The following is a 17,019-nucleotide window of genomic DNA, read 5'->3' as shown; positions in this document are numbered from 1 at the left end:
CAATAAAAATCCTATACATGCAATTCGCTACTCTATCTAAACTAATGAATTATTACGTGTTATACATATGTTTGACAACGTACGATATCAAAAAATCTGGTGGCTTAATTTTTGAAAAGATAAGTTTTCAATAAGCGTTTAAAGGAGTCAACAGATTCGGCGTTTTTTATGCATTCAGGTAGTTGATTCCACAAATACGGTGCGGCGTAGGAGAATGCTCTTTGCCCATACGTTTTAGTTCGAATTGTTGGGACCTCAAGTAGATTCATATTTGATGAACGGAGGTTTCGTGCTGGAATATATCGACTAAGAAGTTCAACAAGATAGGTTGGAGCCATGTCATTCGGGTTCGTGGTGATTGCCTTGATTTTGGGTTTTCCACACCCAACTGCTTTTGTCATTTCATTTTCTCTTGATACAACTGATGGAAAAAGTACGAAATGTATGGGCCCTGTCATCTCGTCCAAACTCGACAAATCTACTCGATCGTCTGAATCATTGGACATTTTTAAAAAGCGCATCAAAAGGGTCAATTTCGCAAGCTTACTGGACAAAACTTATTTTCCAATACTTGCACATGTACATATATCTCATATTCTCCTTCATTATTAGATAATCAATTGTTGTTAGGTGTCCCCGATTAGTGTACACCGTACACTGGCGATGTCGACATAATAATGAAGTTCTCACTTACTTCCTTAGTGACAATTGACATGATATGAAATGGTTGCCGGCAGGATGGAAATTGCGCGCGCGGGCCCCTACGGTCATATAATAACTGATTGTTATTTGATTGCAGGATTCAAAACAAGGTCAGACAAACTGCCGGTAAAGGACTGCAATCAGACTAGTTAACGTACACTAATGAACAGAATGAGAGACTGACTAGGTTACTGGCTTGACCAAATGAATGACCGACTGAGCAGTCATCAATTAACTATTCCACAGTCGACGATCACAAAAAATAAAACCTATCCTCACACCTTGTCTTTCTCCACCTGGAACGTGGGCGGCTGAGAACTGTTTTTCTTCACGCTTACACCTAGAGAAAGAAGAACAAAAAAATGACATGTCAACCCGTAAAGGTGCCTTTCACCAACACGTTTTGGTTTTGGCTTGAACACACTACAAGTGACAATCTTTAAGGAAAGAGCTGGACAAAAACTCTTTAGCAGATGTCGACGAAAGAGTCAGGAGCCTGGATAGAGAAAGGATAAGACAACTGTACACGAAAGGAATTACATTCCTTTTGAGAGAGGAGTAAGTTGTTTTCAAATTTAATATTTCACTTAGTAATAGAGTAGAATAGCGATAGATTCACAGGAAGGGCTTCTGAATTCAAGAAAGTTTGAGAGTGTGCATGTAACGGGAAGAAGAACGTTAGAGCGGGAAGACTAAAATAAACAAGAGAGGCAGACACCAAAAGATGGCATGGATGCGAAGAAAAAACTGAATAGGAACAAGAGAACTCCATGCGTGCTTTGATAAATAATGAGCGGCGGAGCGGTACCGCCATGGAGCTTTTTCTTCGCCTTTCCGCGCGCTTTCGATCGATAATGGGCGACACGCAATCTTACCAGGACTCTTCGATTTCTTTTTGCGCATTCCCTTTGGCCAGCCTTCTTTAGGGCTATATCCTAACATGGCGTCTGTGACCCCAGGGAAGGGTTTATTCACCCTCCACCAGTGGGGGTCTAAGGTGCGTGTGCCATCGTCAGAATGAGAGAAATCTGGGAACAACAATTGGTGAGAAAGACAGAACACAAAAAGAGCAGGTTTGGAGGAAATCGCATCACCAGTAAATGACACTTCCAGAAACTCAAGCTATGAGGGAGTGGCTTGAGAATAGAATAATTCAATGTGAATTTTGGATGGGATGTAGAGTAGAAAGTCCATCGAAACTAAAGAAAACTGCTCTATCTTAAACGTCGTGAAAGAATACCACAGCCTCACTTGGTTTAAGAACTGTGTAATGGGTATTGGACAATGTAACTTGAATGGTTTGGAGTAACAGGTGATGTGTAGGAAGACAGAGATGAAAAATAGAAGAATACAGTAATATGTAAAATTCAGTCAGGTTAATGGGAACTCCCAGTAAAAATTTATGGCAAAGATGAGTGGATCTGAGTTCAAAAGAAGGAACAAGAATGGATGTGGAGGAGTGGAAGTTTATGCAGTTTGAAATGGCTTTAAACTTAGAATATCACGAACAGTAGGTACAGGTCTAAATAAAAAGAGGTAAGATTATGGTAAAGAAAGTCTTGAAAACCGTATGGGTTATATATTACTGTGGGATCTTATCCTAGTTTCTCTTTCCCCCTTCCGCCCTTCCCCCCTTCCCCCCCTTCTCCTTCCTGGAAGAGATGCTGGTCCATCAGAGGTTAACAATAAGAATTATCGGACAGTTCAGTGGTACCTGTTTATAATCCTGAGTGGAGAGAGGCACTGTCAAGAGTTGAGTCTCCCCCGCCTACCCCCCCCCCCGAAAAACACAATATTCCGACCAGTTCTCGAACCCAGCTCTCTCGGTCCGGAATCCAGCGCGCTTGGAACCAAGCGAACGCGCAAATGCGACCGATTGTCACCAACAGGTAATATCCAGACTAAAGTAACAAACCTGATCTGGCCAATGGATGCTGCATGAGCGTGCGTACGAGGCGATTATCTGTTAAAAAAATGAAGAGAGTTCATTTCAACTATTTCGCACGCCAAAGTAGTTTCTTACGCAGCCCGTGTTGGGACTCGTCATTCAAACAGTTCAAGCGAGTCGACCAGTCAAGATTGTCCTAAATCCTTTTTCTTATTTATTCGCTTGATCTCATTTCTTTGTTTAGTCATTTATTAAACCTGATTCCTTACCGCTGGATCTCAACACATGAATGATGTCAGGAGACAGAGTATCACGGTTCTTTTCCAGAAAGTTGGTTGCATCGTATTTCACCTTAAAAATAATCACACGCATTGCGTAAATCTCCACGTCTGATTCGAACGTATAAGAAATAACATCTTTCATTAGTATAATTTCAGAGCTGAGCAAAGAGTTTCCAGTAATCTGATTGGTCGAGCGGTTCCTTATATGACGCTATATAAACCGCTCCACGCGGTTTATATAAATTTTAAAATAAAATGTTAATAAATGTTACTAAAATCTTATGACTTTAGAAATTTCTCTGTAGTTCAGCTCTGAAATTATACTAAAACAATTATTTGCCTCAGGTTCGGTGAATATCGTCGAATAATCGCCTCGCCTTCGGTGAGTAATTGTTAATTAGAGAGACGTTTCATAGTGTATGAGAAAGAATGTTACATATGAAGCTTTTATTTTTCACCGTAGACTTACCCGCCCAGCATAGTGCGCAATGACAAATGAAGGGAAAACATCATTTTCCTTCGGTTGCTCGTAATATGCACAGTCGATATTCTTGTTGAATTTTTCTGTGAGAAAGTAAATATGGATCATTCATTCGACTGCATTGAAAAGATCATATGGCTGGGATAGGTGTTACCTTATGAGAAAAACAAATGTCTCCTGCAGGGTTGGGGTAGGAGACGTTAATTTCTCACACACGAGATTACTGGTGTGATGGATGTCCTCCCCTGGGGTGGGATGGTGGGATGTACAGGCCCCCATTTAAACCAGCTTCAAGCTGAATTAGGCTGGCCTGTCTAAATATCGTAAATACAAATACAAATAAATTACTACTATATTGAGACTTGTTTGCTTTTCCTATCTTACCTACGAGCGTGAAGTCTGTAGCTTTCGGAAAACGACTTTCCTCGTCTAACAGAGCGAGTAGACCGATGGGTTTCTAGAGGAAATAAAGTTAATGCACGTCATAAAAAAGGGGCTGTTCTGTGACAGAGAACGGCCACAGGCCGCTACCTTTTTTTGTCTTTGGGTCCACATCATCAAGATTGCTTCGGTTATACTTTACCTCGCTGGATTATTGGTCTAGAAAAATCGCAACATGCTCTCAACCAGTCAGATTCAGGAAGTAAAACCATAGGCAACTTGGTCGCCCGCGTTTTCCCGCCATTCAGGTGGTTAGCTTGTTTTTGTTTGAGCTCTCATCAGTTACACGTTATATTTTCTTTTTCGCTAATCATTGGTGGTTCTTATTACATGAGATTGGTTTTTACAACACTCAACCGAAATGTACTTTAATGGATTTCCAAAGCGAGAAGGCAAAGCCCTTTGGTGAGACAGAGGTCACATCAGAGATTGCTTATCAATAAGGAGTAACCTTTAGAAAATATGGTTAACTGACGTCACAAAATCCTAATGCTAATCACTGTTCGTTCAGTTTCCTGATTGGTCAACACCCACCGGAATCTTTTCGGAAATTCTTCGTGCGACATGACGAAATCACTTACTGAGTTTAAAGCACTACCACTACTAACAAATTACCTGCAGAAACATATCCAGAACAGGTCGGTTGTCGGTGAATGAGATCCGTTCGAGAGATATTCCTTCAGAGCGATATTCTTCCTGAAGCGTTACAATTAAAACACAGAATTCAAGATCAACACGTTCTTTAAATTTTCTCTTTTTCCTTCGCAAGTAAAAGGTATCAATACTGCAATCAGTGTTGGTATGGTAAGTAAAGTTAGTGCTGCAAATAATGCTAGCGTTGTATGTGATGCCGGAGAGGGGGGTAATTCCTAGTGATGGGATATGCCGCTGGATGGGGTCGCATTTTCGCGATTGCATTGACTATAATGGGGTTGCATTTCAAATAGTTACTCAAAAGGGGTCGCACTTCACATTTTTGGGATTTTACGAGTGAAAAAATTATGTTAAGTAGGGATTTAAAAATGGGAAGATTCGCGGATTAAAAGTTGTTACCGTATTACAAGAAGTGACTAAGATGGGGTCTGTAATTGGCCGAAAAATAAACTATTATTAGGTAGGGGTTCTAAGAGGCCAGCCACACATACCAGCAAAATTTGACCCGAGTCCCAAGTAATCCTCTCTCTCCTCCCCCCACCCACCCCACCCCTTGTTTCCCTGGAAGTAATGTCTGTGATGCCAGTAATATCTATAGCGTAAGCAAGTACGTTTTGCCGAACTTGCCGATGATTTCTTTCCGCGGATTTTACCATGCTTACCATGGGTTACACGTAGTCCAGCCCTTTTCAATGTCTTTAAACCGCTTTTACCAAGAGTTAAATGTTTCCCAGCTTTCACTACTAATAACCCGTAGTCCCGCTCTTGGCGAAGGCAAATATCATCCCGCCTTTTAAAACAATCATGAATTTTCCAGCTCTTTTTGGTGAGTGCTTGCCCATTTTGGCTTATAACTGGTATATTCGCTGGAAACACAGCAATTAATCAAAGCTTAACTTTATGAAAAGGTCGACATCAACTCGATTATTACGAAGATATCGTGAACAATTTATCGTAAGCCAAGCCAAAAACTGCAACAAACTCACCAACTCCCATGAGAAAATTTGCTGGTTGAAGTAGAACTGGACCTGCTCATTAGCAATATTTATGCACAGCTGTTCAAACGAATTGCGTTTGAAATTTTCAAAGCCAAATATATCCAGTATTCCTATTCTATAATCGTTTTCCCTGTGGAGTAAAACAAAGGTAAAGGTTTTCTCATAACTGATACAAAACACGGAAAAACAAAACAGAACTGACAAGAACACACACAAAAAAGAAACAACAAGAAACAAATTCCAATACGGCGACCGAATATTCGCCGCGCTGAATCTCGCGCTTGAAGACACCAACTACCGCCTGCAAGTAGTCAGGGCTCAACACTAACGTAGCCCACTAGCCACAGACTAGAAGAAATTCAGTTTTGGCTGATGGTTTTCGGTTTCCACTGGCCAGTTTGGCTAGTAAACGAACTGACATTGTCGTAGCATGTCACCAGCCACTTGGCTAATAAATTGAAAAGTTAGTGTCGAGCCCTGGGTAGGCTAAGAATTTTACAGTTTTTTTTCCGCGCCACTTAAATCAAGCGATCAGTCAAACATGAACATGAGTTTTGGTTGACTTGTGTTCATTTGCCTAAAAACAGTCAAGGTCACCCTCCCATGAGAAAACCAGATTACTACAAAGATACTTACACTAGGCGTCCTCTCTCTGTCCTCAGTAAAGCGTTAATTCGGTGAACAAGCCAACTAAATAGCTTGCCGTACAGTGCCTGAAAACCAACAATGAAAGCCCGTGAGATTTCTGAAAGATTTTACACTGTATGGAGGAAGGTGAATCAAAGAAGAGGGAGAATCCCTTTCTCCACACGGGGATTCAGAAAAGAAACAAGTGCTTTTCAAATAACCGTCTGCTTATTTCTGTTAAATGGACTCAGTCTTGTATATGAAGACCCCCTTTGACAACATTTCTATAACCAGGTTTCGAATTCCCGCCCTTTCCAGGAGTGACGCGCTCACACGAAATCACCCTTTCAATTAGTGCAAAATCGCACGCTTTCCGTTGGTTTCGTGTTCTTCAGCGCGTGCAACGGTGACTGTTTTTCCCGCGCTTTCTGACGTCTCCACGGTTTCGCGCTCGTCAGAGGTGCTTCCACTCTGACCAACGGTAAATGTTTTCTCGCACTAGTACAATCGTTAGTTATTTTTTCGCGCGTGCCACCTTGCCACAAATCTCCCGCTCTTTTCAGCAGCTACATGTTCTCCTTCGGCTTGCCCTGATTTACTCTGCGCAACTAAAAGCTTGGCGCAGATTGACAAATAAACTAGAAAACTGATGTACACTACACTAGTCCGCCCTATTTTAGAATACGCCTCGTCCTTATGGTCTCCTTACACTGCTAACATCATAGGCTACTAGAGAGTATGCAACGGCGGGCCACCAGGTTTATCATGAACTATCCTGATAGAGACGCTTACCCCTACTCTGAGCGCCTGATCAAATAATTTTAGTTTTTAAAATACGATCTGGTCTTATTACTGTAAACTTTAATCATCTCCTTTTTCCCATTGCATCTCGTTATATGACTCGTCATTATCATCCTTCAAACTTTCGGCCTATTACTACTCATACACAACAGTACTTCCACCAGTCTTTTCTCCCAAGATCAATTAAACTTTGGAACAATCTCTCTCCCGAACTGAAACAAGCCAAAACTATCAAAACTTTCAAACACTCTCTTCTACTTCACTATATAGACAAAATGGACAAGCACATTCCGCCCTAGCATCTAACCTGACTTTCATTGGTTTTTAAATATTGTTTATGAATATTGTGATTTTATTGTTGTAATTTGTTTGGGGGAACAAATGCCAATTGGGGTGTGCCCTGTTTTTTTCTCCTGCCTTTGTGGTACCTTTTTATACATATTTTTGTGTTGTATGTTGGCGAACCTCAATAAACTAATGAAATGGAGATAACATAGCTCCGCAGGATTTATGGAAGGTCTTAAGTTTGATAGAGTAAGGTCTGTCGGTTAGGAGGAGAATTCTGTTTTTGATAAGAGTGACAAAAGTGTTAAGTACTACTTGAAGTACGAGAAACTTCGTTGACTACACCGCTAATGAGTCTTATCCTTTAAGGAACAAGCGAAAACAATTTTATTATTTGGTCAACTTACTTTAGCCATTCCGTCGCGATAGTCCACTGCCTGATCAACAGAATTGTTCCTAACGATAGTCTCTCCTGAAGATAAATGACAAATAGGTTTGTATGAATATCATTAGTCGGCAAAAATGAAAAGTAAAAAATTTCTGAGAGGAATATGCGACTTTAAATATAAAAAAGCTATCAAATGCAAAAAATGTACATCAAAATAAAGAATAAAGGAGGTAAGTCTCTAGAGAAACTGCGGTGCTAGGCCGGTGGGGGTATTATGAGAAAATCTGGTTTTATCAACTGAGTCGATAATTAACAATTGGTTCATGCTTTAGCGTGCATTATCGAGTTATGGAGCACGCGGGAAGTTTGGAGAGCACGACAGAAGCGTAAGACTTGCCCGAGGCAATAGGCGAGGGCAACTCTAGCTTCTTGAGTGCTCTCCAAACTTCCCACGTGCTCCATAACTCGATAGTGCACAGCTGAAAGCATGAACCAATTGTTTTAGAACATAGCCGGTGGAATTGTGCATCAAACCCGACGCGAAAAACGTACAACAGTATCAAGCGAAGCGAATCGTGACGGCGCTGATGCCGAGTCTCCTTTTCCGTTGTTTTTCCCTTTTTTTGCCTCATTTAAGAACTCTAGCCCATGGGAAAAGGTCGGAAAATTGTCTTCGTTTTGGGACTAGTGGGCCGAGTTTCTGTTTGTAGCCATTATTGTCGCGAAATATATTATTTTTCCCCGCGCTAACAATGGCCATTCGCGCGCAAATAAAAAATTTCTGGCGAAGCGATTTGCTGACGCTATCAGCGTGCACTATCGGGATTTTGAGCCCGCTTACGTATATTGAATTTGATTGCGCGGCTCTGCTAGCTATGTTCTAATGTATACTAGCAACTGTAAAGAATTTGTAAAGCGCACATTTCAAGCGTTAGCCCTTCGTCAGGACAAAGAAGAAACGATGGGAACCAAACTTGGTCTACAAAAACAATTCCCGAAAAGTAAATTGCTTTACCTCGTGTTACATTGCTATTTGTTGTCAATGCATCTCTGAGTTCCACTGCATTAATCCCCAACAACGAAGAAACTGAAAGAAGATGTTGATCAAAATGATTGTTCTCGATTTCGAAAAGAATCGGTGTTTGCGCTGATCTCGAGTTTCATCTTAGGCGGTCTCACGAATATCACTTGGTTGACAACACTTCATGATAGTAGCAAAAGCGTTGCTCTTGTTACAAGTCATCAGAAGTCAAAACCTCAACAAATCAAGACTCCGTCACGTGGCCTTTTCCGTTTCTTAATGTCGATCACGTACGTTTCCTTTTAAATCTCACTGGTTCTCGCCATGCTTCAAATCGTTGAATCAAACTTTGATTCCAAAACACAGAAATATTGCACGACGAGAAAATATCAACAACTTCATATTGTGCCGAGACATGTGATCATGTCGTTGCAAGATTTTTAAAGTCAGATAAGTGATAAGAAAAATCCACAGATCTGATAGTAAGGAGTGCAGCCCCCCCCCCCCCCCACCTCCCCCCTGAAGCTTCTTCCTGGGTTCGCTACAGGTTGGGCTTAGTTCCGACGGGACTCCAATGGGAAAAAAGCAATGGACCGGATCATTCAAACAGAGACAGTAGTGCTCAATAAAAGCAGAGGTTTACTCTCACCAGGACGATCAGAATGCACGATTAAATTAAAGCATACGAGGAATTTTTATTTGTATCTTTACCTAATAATTTTTATTTACACACACCTATGAGTAGCACTTGAGGATTGCTAACCATACTTTTGTCGCTCAGATGCGAAACTGACTCATCTTCAGTGAAGTGAATGTCTCCAAGATGAATGATGGCTGCCAATACTGAAAACAACTGTGACACTTCCTGCAAAAAAAAGGTTGCATAGTTAGGAACAATTTTTACGGTTAGACACAAGTGTTATATAGAAGAATTAAACGCTTTAAACGTTCAGCACAGAAGTACACGCGTATAGTCCTTCCACTACCATAGTCTGAAAAGACATTGAAAGACAGCCTTATCTTTTAAGTTCATGTCACTTCGTGTTCAGTTTTAATTCACCTCATGACTAAAGCCGATGATGTCAAAACATCTTTGAACCTCTTCAAACTTGCGTCTGTTTCCAAGGGTGCATACTAAGTCTTGAAGGTTTCGCCCTCCTGTTTGGAGGTAGCTGAAAGATATACGAAAGACAAAGAGCTTGTCAGTATAACAGTGCTTTTCAACACCGTGTCAAAAGTTATCCAGAATAAAAGCATTAGTTTTGCTTGGAGCGCTTTTCAAATAAGTGCCGTAAAATCAAACCCACAGCAATCACAAAGCAAAAGAAAAACGCGCAAACTGCCTTAAAGCGCGGGAAAACTGTCCATCCATCAAGTTGCGATTGGTTTAGTTTTGAATCTGATTAGTTGCAAAAATTTCGTGAGTTTTCTTAACCAATCAGGAGGCGAAGTAGAGCAAGATAATTCTAAAGTACTCCTGAAAACCGCTTTGTGATTGGTCACAAAAACACGCACCACCCTCACAACCAATCAAATGCAAAACTACAACTAATCACGTGTTGGTCACTCGCGTTTTCCCGCGCTTTAAGCAGTGTGCTCGTTTCTACTTTGAGTTTTTCCCAGTTATTTTTACAAGGTATCTCTGTGTTCATTGACTGCTGTGAATACATGTACTTTGGTTTTACGACATGAGATTGATACGCGTAAGGAAATACGTCTGTTCATGAGGGGGGAGTGTTTCACAGATAAAGTCCGTAATTCAAAGACTTAGGTACACTTCTTTAAAATCAACTTCAATACTTACTTGTGCTGCGAATACAGCTTGAAAGAATATTTCTCCAGTTTCTTGTTATAAGCAAGACCAGCGATCATGTAGTAAAATATGTGAAAGTTCCTTTCTCCTCTAAAAATAATAGAGAATAAGATGTAAAGAAAATGCCATCTAAGACAAGTTCTGGTTAATGCTGACGATGTTATACCAGTATCAAAAACCTACGAAGGTGAGTCTTCATTAACAGAGATTTATACCTCAGTGTATGGAAATACTTATAAAAAATACCAGAAATAACAAGAAACTGAAACTTGATGTCCCACACACCTTGATTGCGAAACAACTCTGGATTTTTCCAACAGGTACTCTGATAACATTCCTTGAAATAAACGTTACAAAGTAAATTTTGAGATATAGACCAACAAACCTGGGACACAACTGGCCTGGCAACTGACTGAAAAATCGACAAAATGAGATTCTATGACAAACTGACTAACTAACTGACTGACTGACTAACTGACTGACAGGCTAAGCCTTTCCTCATTCCCTGAACAGTGGCTGATTTTTGTGCAAAATGTACTGACTCAAGGATACACTGACAGTCTGTCAAGATGGCAAATTCAAGTCATCTGGGCCATTAATGTAAACAAAGCAGTTTTAAATTGAGTGTCAAAGTAACCACTTGACAGAACTACGTTTAGTTTTGCTTTGCTTCACACATTCACAATGCACTCTAAAATGATAACTCTGGTTGTCGATTGCTAACCTACCTCCAGTCAGAGCTCCATTAGCTGTGAAATGGAGTTCTAAGTATTTTCCAAATCTGCTAGAGTTTTCATTTATCACTGTCTGTGCATTTCCCAAAGCTTCCATGAGGGGATTGACCTGCAAATACAAAAACCTTCAGTTTCCTTTTAATTACAACCCTTTCACTTACATGAGTGACCAAGACAGAATTCCTCCTTACAATATCAATACATTATTACATGACTCAGGCAGTCAGAGGGCCAATAACTAAAATCAACCAATCAAAATGCTCTATTGTCGGTCAATATTCTCTCAGTATTGGACTGGGCACTATCCCGAATGGTCCCGAATGATACCGCACTTGTGTCCCTTTGAACTTCAGTCATATAATAAATCTCTTATTAACCAAGCTTGCTCGGGACGGTACTGGAAGAATATCGGCCCTCAGTCTTTTTTGTACGGACCTCGCTGCGCTCGGTCCGTACTGTCAAGACCTCAGGCCAATATTCTCCCAGTGCGGCCCTCACACTTGGTTAATAAGATATATATATTAAGTACACAAGTGATGGAAATAAGGAAAAATATCAGCAGACAAGTAATGAGAATAAAGAAAAATATCAGCTCAGGGATTATTAGTTGATCCAATCCAATATTCTCTGAAACAACACGATAAGAACTGTGCGGCAAACACTAAGGAGTATAACTAAATGAGATCCTGTGCATATAGGAACATTAGAAGTATGGGCATAAATAAACCTTTCAACCGCATTAAGGGATAAACCCGTAAATTCTCTTCAAAATGTCAATTCGTCATGCCACAAACAAATGATGATAATAAGGAAACTGATGAAGTAGAGGATTTAGGATTTCTTTCAATAACATGTATTGCTCACCTGAAGAATCTTCGCTTCCAGTGATCTGTTTCCAGCCTAATAAAAAAAAAAGTCATTTATCATAATAATCATAACTAATAATTATTATAACAATTAAAGAATAATCAATAATCATCAACAATGATTTCTTTTGAAGCCAAACATGGTACAGTTCTAATGAGAATAAAGGTTTAGCAATGGAACTTGTTTCTATAGCAACAGTTGGTACCAACCTTTCCTAGTTCAGCTAAATGTCGTACCAGGTAGTCAGCCGACACTGTTTTGCCCGCTCCACTCTCGCCGCTGATCAAGCAACACTGCAAGGTGACAACAAACACAACAAACTTTAATCTTATTCTGATTACAGACATACATGATTAAAATGGTTTGCCCCGCAAATAGCTAAGAAGCTAGTCGTGGTGGGGCAAAAGAAGAACGTGATTAAAATAACAAGTTATGGAAGAATTATAATAATAAATAAGGCAAACCTATGTTAATAGAAAAAACCTTGCAGATTGAAACTAGAGATAAATAAAACACAGAAGTTAGGAGATCAATTAACACAGCACTTATGGACAGACAATGTATAAAGACAAGGAGTCGTAAAAGGAAAACAGACGTAAAATGGGACCCTCAGCAAGTGTTTCTATGATCCTACTTTTTTAATAATCAAGATGACTAAGAATAAAATGGAAATCTGAATAATGATCAGGATGCCAGTTCTTCAAGGTTGAACAATGCTATCCACTCGAAAAATTCCTATCCAGTGGATAGTGCAGTATGTTTTGGTATCACTTGTCTATTCTTTGAACAATCAAGCCCAGGTTGCCAGTACTTGTATAGCAGTGAAATTTAAATCCAGTTACATTCAGAGTGAAATCTCATTATCTGGAACCTTGTGGAAATAGCCTGAATTAGGTTGACATACCACAAGTAGGCTGCAGGAAGGTGGAGCAGGGGCAGATCCAGGGATTTTTGATTGGAGGGGTCCAAACTTTGGTTACGAAAGGACTGTTGGACTCTTTTGAGGCAAATTACTTCTCCCCAACACCCCCTCCCACCAGTTATAATTCCTTGGCCGCTTACCGTTTACTTGGATACATTAATTAAAAAAATCAGCCAGTTAAAAAGTGACATACGATCCTGTTGATGTACGAATTTCATTCTCAAAGTTGTAAGCGTCGGGTCTGATAGGGGGGGTCCAGACCCCCCGGACCCTCCCCCTGAATCCAGCAGAGTGGAAGGTGTTCCTCCAGGACTGGAATTTAAACTTGGTTTTGATTTCACCTTACTAAAAGTGTGTAACAGGTAGAAGGAATTTACAGGTGAATATGAGCTGGTAATAATAATGTGTATTTCAAACCTGAGGGTTCTTGTTATGTATCATTGCCTGGTGTGTCATATCAGCTACCATGAAAATATGAGGTGGCAAAGCACTCTTCTGAGAGTTTCTATACTTTTTTGCAAGCTGGAAATAGAACAGAATCTATATCAGTTTCAGTTGGCAAAAATTTTGTAAACAAAAACAGGCAGTGAATGGTCAAATCCAATGCTCGTCCCTCAGTAGTGAACCAAGTTTCAAAATCAAGACCAAAACTGAACAATTTCATTTAAAATTAATACCATTGACAGTAACTGATGAAACTAATTGCACATTAAATGAAATTTTGACAGTCATACAGACGCTGACAAGATTTCAAGATCAGAAAAAACAAGTTTACAAAACCCATTTAATTTTTCAAGGTGCCATCGGGAGGCCCTTTGTAGATCATGTGTTGTGCTTTTGCATGCATGCATCAGGCCAAAGTGTTTTCCAAAATGACCACCTCCAACATCAAAATTATGCACATATATATTTGAAGACAATTTTCACATGCTTTGTTTATTCCTTGGAGTCTTAAACCATGGTAAAATGGTAATCTTTTTAAATAGCAGAGTTTAAAATAATATGGATATATCAACAAAAGTTGAAATGGTAAATTGGCCACCGTAATGATTACAAAAGCTGACGTTTCGAGCGTTAGCCCTTCGTCGGAGCGAATAGAGGAATTGTGGGTTGTGTGTGCTTTTAAAGGTAGAAAATGGAGCTACATTATTGGTGGGTGCATGGCAACGAGAAAAACATGAATAAATTAGTGGAATGAAAAGCGTTCATTGATCCCTGTGGGATTGAGACTGCCGGTTTGAAAGATGATTTGAAAGGTCATTTGAAAGATTTCATCTTTCAAACCGGCAGTCTCAATCCCACAGGGATCAGTGAACGCTTTTCATTCCACTAATTTATTCATGTTTTTCTCGTTGCCATGCACCCACCAATAACGTAGCTCCATTTTCTACCTTTAAAAGCACACACAACCCACAATTCCTCTATTCGCTCCGACGAAGGGCTAACGCTCGAAACGTCAGCTTTTGTAATCATTACGGTGGCCAATTTACCATTTCAACTTTTGTTGATATATCCAAATCATTTCGTTACTCCCACCGACGCAGCCCCAAACAGTTTCTTTCGAAACTATCAGCCTTTAATAAAATAATATGGTTTCTTGAATAGAGTTCTCTTATGATTAAAAGAGCAGACTGTCTTGAATAATTAGCAGGAAGTTGCAGAACTATGATGAAAAATTTCTGCAGACTCACTTCTGGTCCATACAGGTTGAGAGTCTGTAGTGGATTAACAGCTATGAGTATGTCACCAATGTATGTGTAAATTTGATTATTAAGATATCTTTCCAGAAGATGGCTCAGAATAATGTCCTGTCCACAAAAGAAATGATACAACCATGAGAATAAATAAAAGTATCAATTAAGGGATTATTGGTTGATCCAATGACAAATTCTCCAAACTCTCACCATAAGAACTGCACAGCAGACTATAAGGAGAATTAGAAATGAGATCTTGGAAGGCATATGACCTACCTCAGTCAGACTTCCCAACTCTGCTAAGTTATCAACCTGCTGCATATGTTTGCTGCGTTGAAGGTTTTTTTTCTTTAGAGCAGCTAAGGGACTGTTAAAAACATAATAAAGTGTGTTGACTGTATTATTTAATTTCAGCTTATTACTTTTATCCCTAAGAATGACTGGCTTCTAATTTCTCCATACGATATCACCCTCGAATCAAATGTTACGGTCATGAGAATAAAGAAAATGATCACTAATTTAGGATGCTCCTGACGGTCAAACAGATCCTCCTTGTTAATTAATACCAGAAGAAATGTAAAGAACACAATGACAAGAATATGGACACCAATGTTAGATTGTAACACATACAGAGTTCCCACTGACCATACAAAATTTTAAAAAATCTTTTAGTAGTACAAATTTTGTTTGCTTAACCACCATGAAAAGTGGACACAATATTAAAGCTATTTTTATAAACTTTAATCAGTTGGAAATTAATTCCAAGTCAACATGATTTTCAAATAACTAGGTTGCCTATTTTGCATTTTCTTCTGTTCCAAGAATATCATCATATTCCTTAGGCAAGGAAAATACAAATCAGACAAATCCAAACAATGCACATTTGTGTCTCTTTACAACATTTCACTAAATTTGTGCAGACTACAGCTAAATTAAAATATTAAAAACTATTTTCAAAATGGATATAACTTTGCACTCTTAAAAGATACATAATTTTATGAAACAAAATGGAGCCCTTTGCAATTAATAATTAACAATTATGAGGTTCTTTATTCTTTTGTATTAATAATCTCTCTGTTATACCTTGGTAACGCTTCCTGATCTCTTTCTTTAGTGGCTTCCACCATAATCCCGTCTTTACCTTGATACTGTCCATCCATCAAACTCATCAATTTTCTCCGAAGCTGCAACATTTTTGCACCACAGATTAAGCACAAAAATCTATCCTTGTTCTATATATTTTCTCATATCCACTCTGATTGAATATTCTTTTTGATATCAACAAATTGTGGAACTAAAAACATGTTCAAATTAAGATTTAAGTTAGGTGTCTGTTCTGACTTGAGCTTTTGATTTGATTTCCTGAGAGAAATGTTTTTACACATATCTAACATGTACATCCTTCACCGCTCTCAAAGTCATTTCTAAAAGGAAAATCTTGAAAAAATTTGGTTCAACCAGGTAGCTGCTATCTGTTGTTTTAAAAACTAGGACTTTCTCATAAAATATTTATGAAAAAACTACAATGTTATCATACAATCCATGTTTTACATCCACAAGTTTCACGTAGAGAAAATAATACAATTTAACAAAGAAAATAAACTAAAGTAAAATTGTTGCTATTTAAGATCCATTTTTCAAGAATTATTGTACTTTAAGGAATGATCTCAGACTTTCTCAGGATTACATGTACATGCATCTGTTTCAAAATTTGTCACTAAGTACAATGTGGATAGTGATGATACAAATTAAGTAAAAGTTTCTAGGCAGCTGAGCTTAAACCACAATCACACCAAAGCTTGAACATGTAACAGTATTAAAGCTATTTTGTTAAACATAGTTTTAATTTTTTCTCCATAGGAGCTGCTTAAACTGATGTTTTTCAACTTCTCATACAGCACAACGAGTATAAAGTTCTCTGATTCTGTTTTTTTTTTTAAACATTTTTTTTAAACACATTTTGCCAGTGTGAATGGGGTATAAGCTGGCATAATTTTGTAACAATAAGTATCATATATATCATCTTACAGCATCTCTCTTGTCTGCCACCCATCGGACAAATACATGACTCAACATGTCACTGGCATGAGCTCTAGTCTCAAAATCTTTAACCAGGCACCTAAAAGAAGAAATTACAGACTGATTGTAACCAAGCAGACCATTTCACCACAAACAGATTACCATAATGATAAAAATAACCCAATTTCGATAAATTGCTATTTATTGTAAGAAATAGACAACATTTTTAAGAGACATGTTTATTCATCCACTTATATGCTATATATAATTACTCATGTTTAGTTACTCATTGATTGAAGATGGCATAAGCATGCCGAAACATGTCTCTCAAAAAAGTTGTCTATTTCTTACAATATTTATCATACTTGCTACTATTATGACCTTATGGAAATTGCTATTTAGC

General features: G+C 38.8%; 1 protein-coding gene across 4 annotated transcripts in view; it reads right to left on the bottom strand.

Annotated features, from left to right (window-relative positions):
* LOC111325606 (myosin-IIIb) overlaps positions 1-17,019 on the bottom strand; it is a 39,286-nt gene that overhangs the window by 14,822 nt on the left and 7,445 nt on the right. For 2 of the 4 annotated variants that reach the window (XM_088744690.1, XM_088744691.1), the window contains exons 7-29: positions 16,626-16,716; positions 15,681-15,781; positions 14,874-14,964; positions 14,595-14,711; positions 13,321-13,425; positions 12,191-12,274; positions 11,979-12,014; positions 11,109-11,223; positions 10,666-10,717; positions 10,372-10,470; positions 9,628-9,739; positions 9,303-9,432; positions 8,562-8,633; positions 7,566-7,630; positions 6,082-6,158; positions 5,434-5,575; positions 4,409-4,489; positions 3,737-3,809; positions 3,341-3,435; positions 2,860-2,941; positions 2,618-2,665; positions 1,578-1,730; positions 984-1,042 (exon numbers count right to left, since the gene is read on the bottom strand). In XM_088744690.1, the coding sequence (XP_088600816.1) occupies positions 984-1,042; positions 1,578-1,730; positions 2,618-2,665; positions 2,860-2,941; positions 3,341-3,435; positions 3,737-3,809; positions 4,409-4,489; positions 5,434-5,575; positions 6,082-6,158; positions 7,566-7,630; positions 8,562-8,633; positions 9,303-9,432; positions 9,628-9,739; positions 10,372-10,470; positions 10,666-10,717; positions 11,109-11,223; positions 11,979-12,014; positions 12,191-12,274; positions 13,321-13,425; positions 14,595-14,711; positions 14,874-14,964; positions 15,681-15,781; positions 16,626-16,716 (2,080 nt within the window). The remainder of the gene's footprint in view (positions 1-983; positions 1,043-1,577; positions 1,731-2,617; positions 2,666-2,859; positions 2,942-3,340; positions 3,436-3,736; positions 3,810-4,408; positions 4,490-5,433; positions 5,576-6,081; positions 6,159-7,565; positions 7,631-8,561; positions 8,634-9,302; positions 9,433-9,627; positions 9,740-10,371; positions 10,471-10,665; positions 10,718-11,108; positions 11,224-11,978; positions 12,015-12,190; positions 12,275-13,320; positions 13,426-14,594; positions 14,712-14,873; positions 14,965-15,680; positions 15,782-16,625; positions 16,717-17,019) is intronic. The other 2 variants (XM_022929437.2, XM_022929439.2) reach the window with 1 other exon arrangement.

This window comes from Stylophora pistillata, chromosome 14, assembly GCF_964205215.1.
Source record: "Stylophora pistillata chromosome 14, jaStyPist1.2, whole genome shotgun sequence".
Classification (NCBI taxonomy): Eukaryota; Metazoa; Cnidaria; class Anthozoa; order Scleractinia; family Pocilloporidae; genus Stylophora; species Stylophora pistillata.
This window is presented reverse-complemented; position numbering and strand designations above follow the sequence as displayed.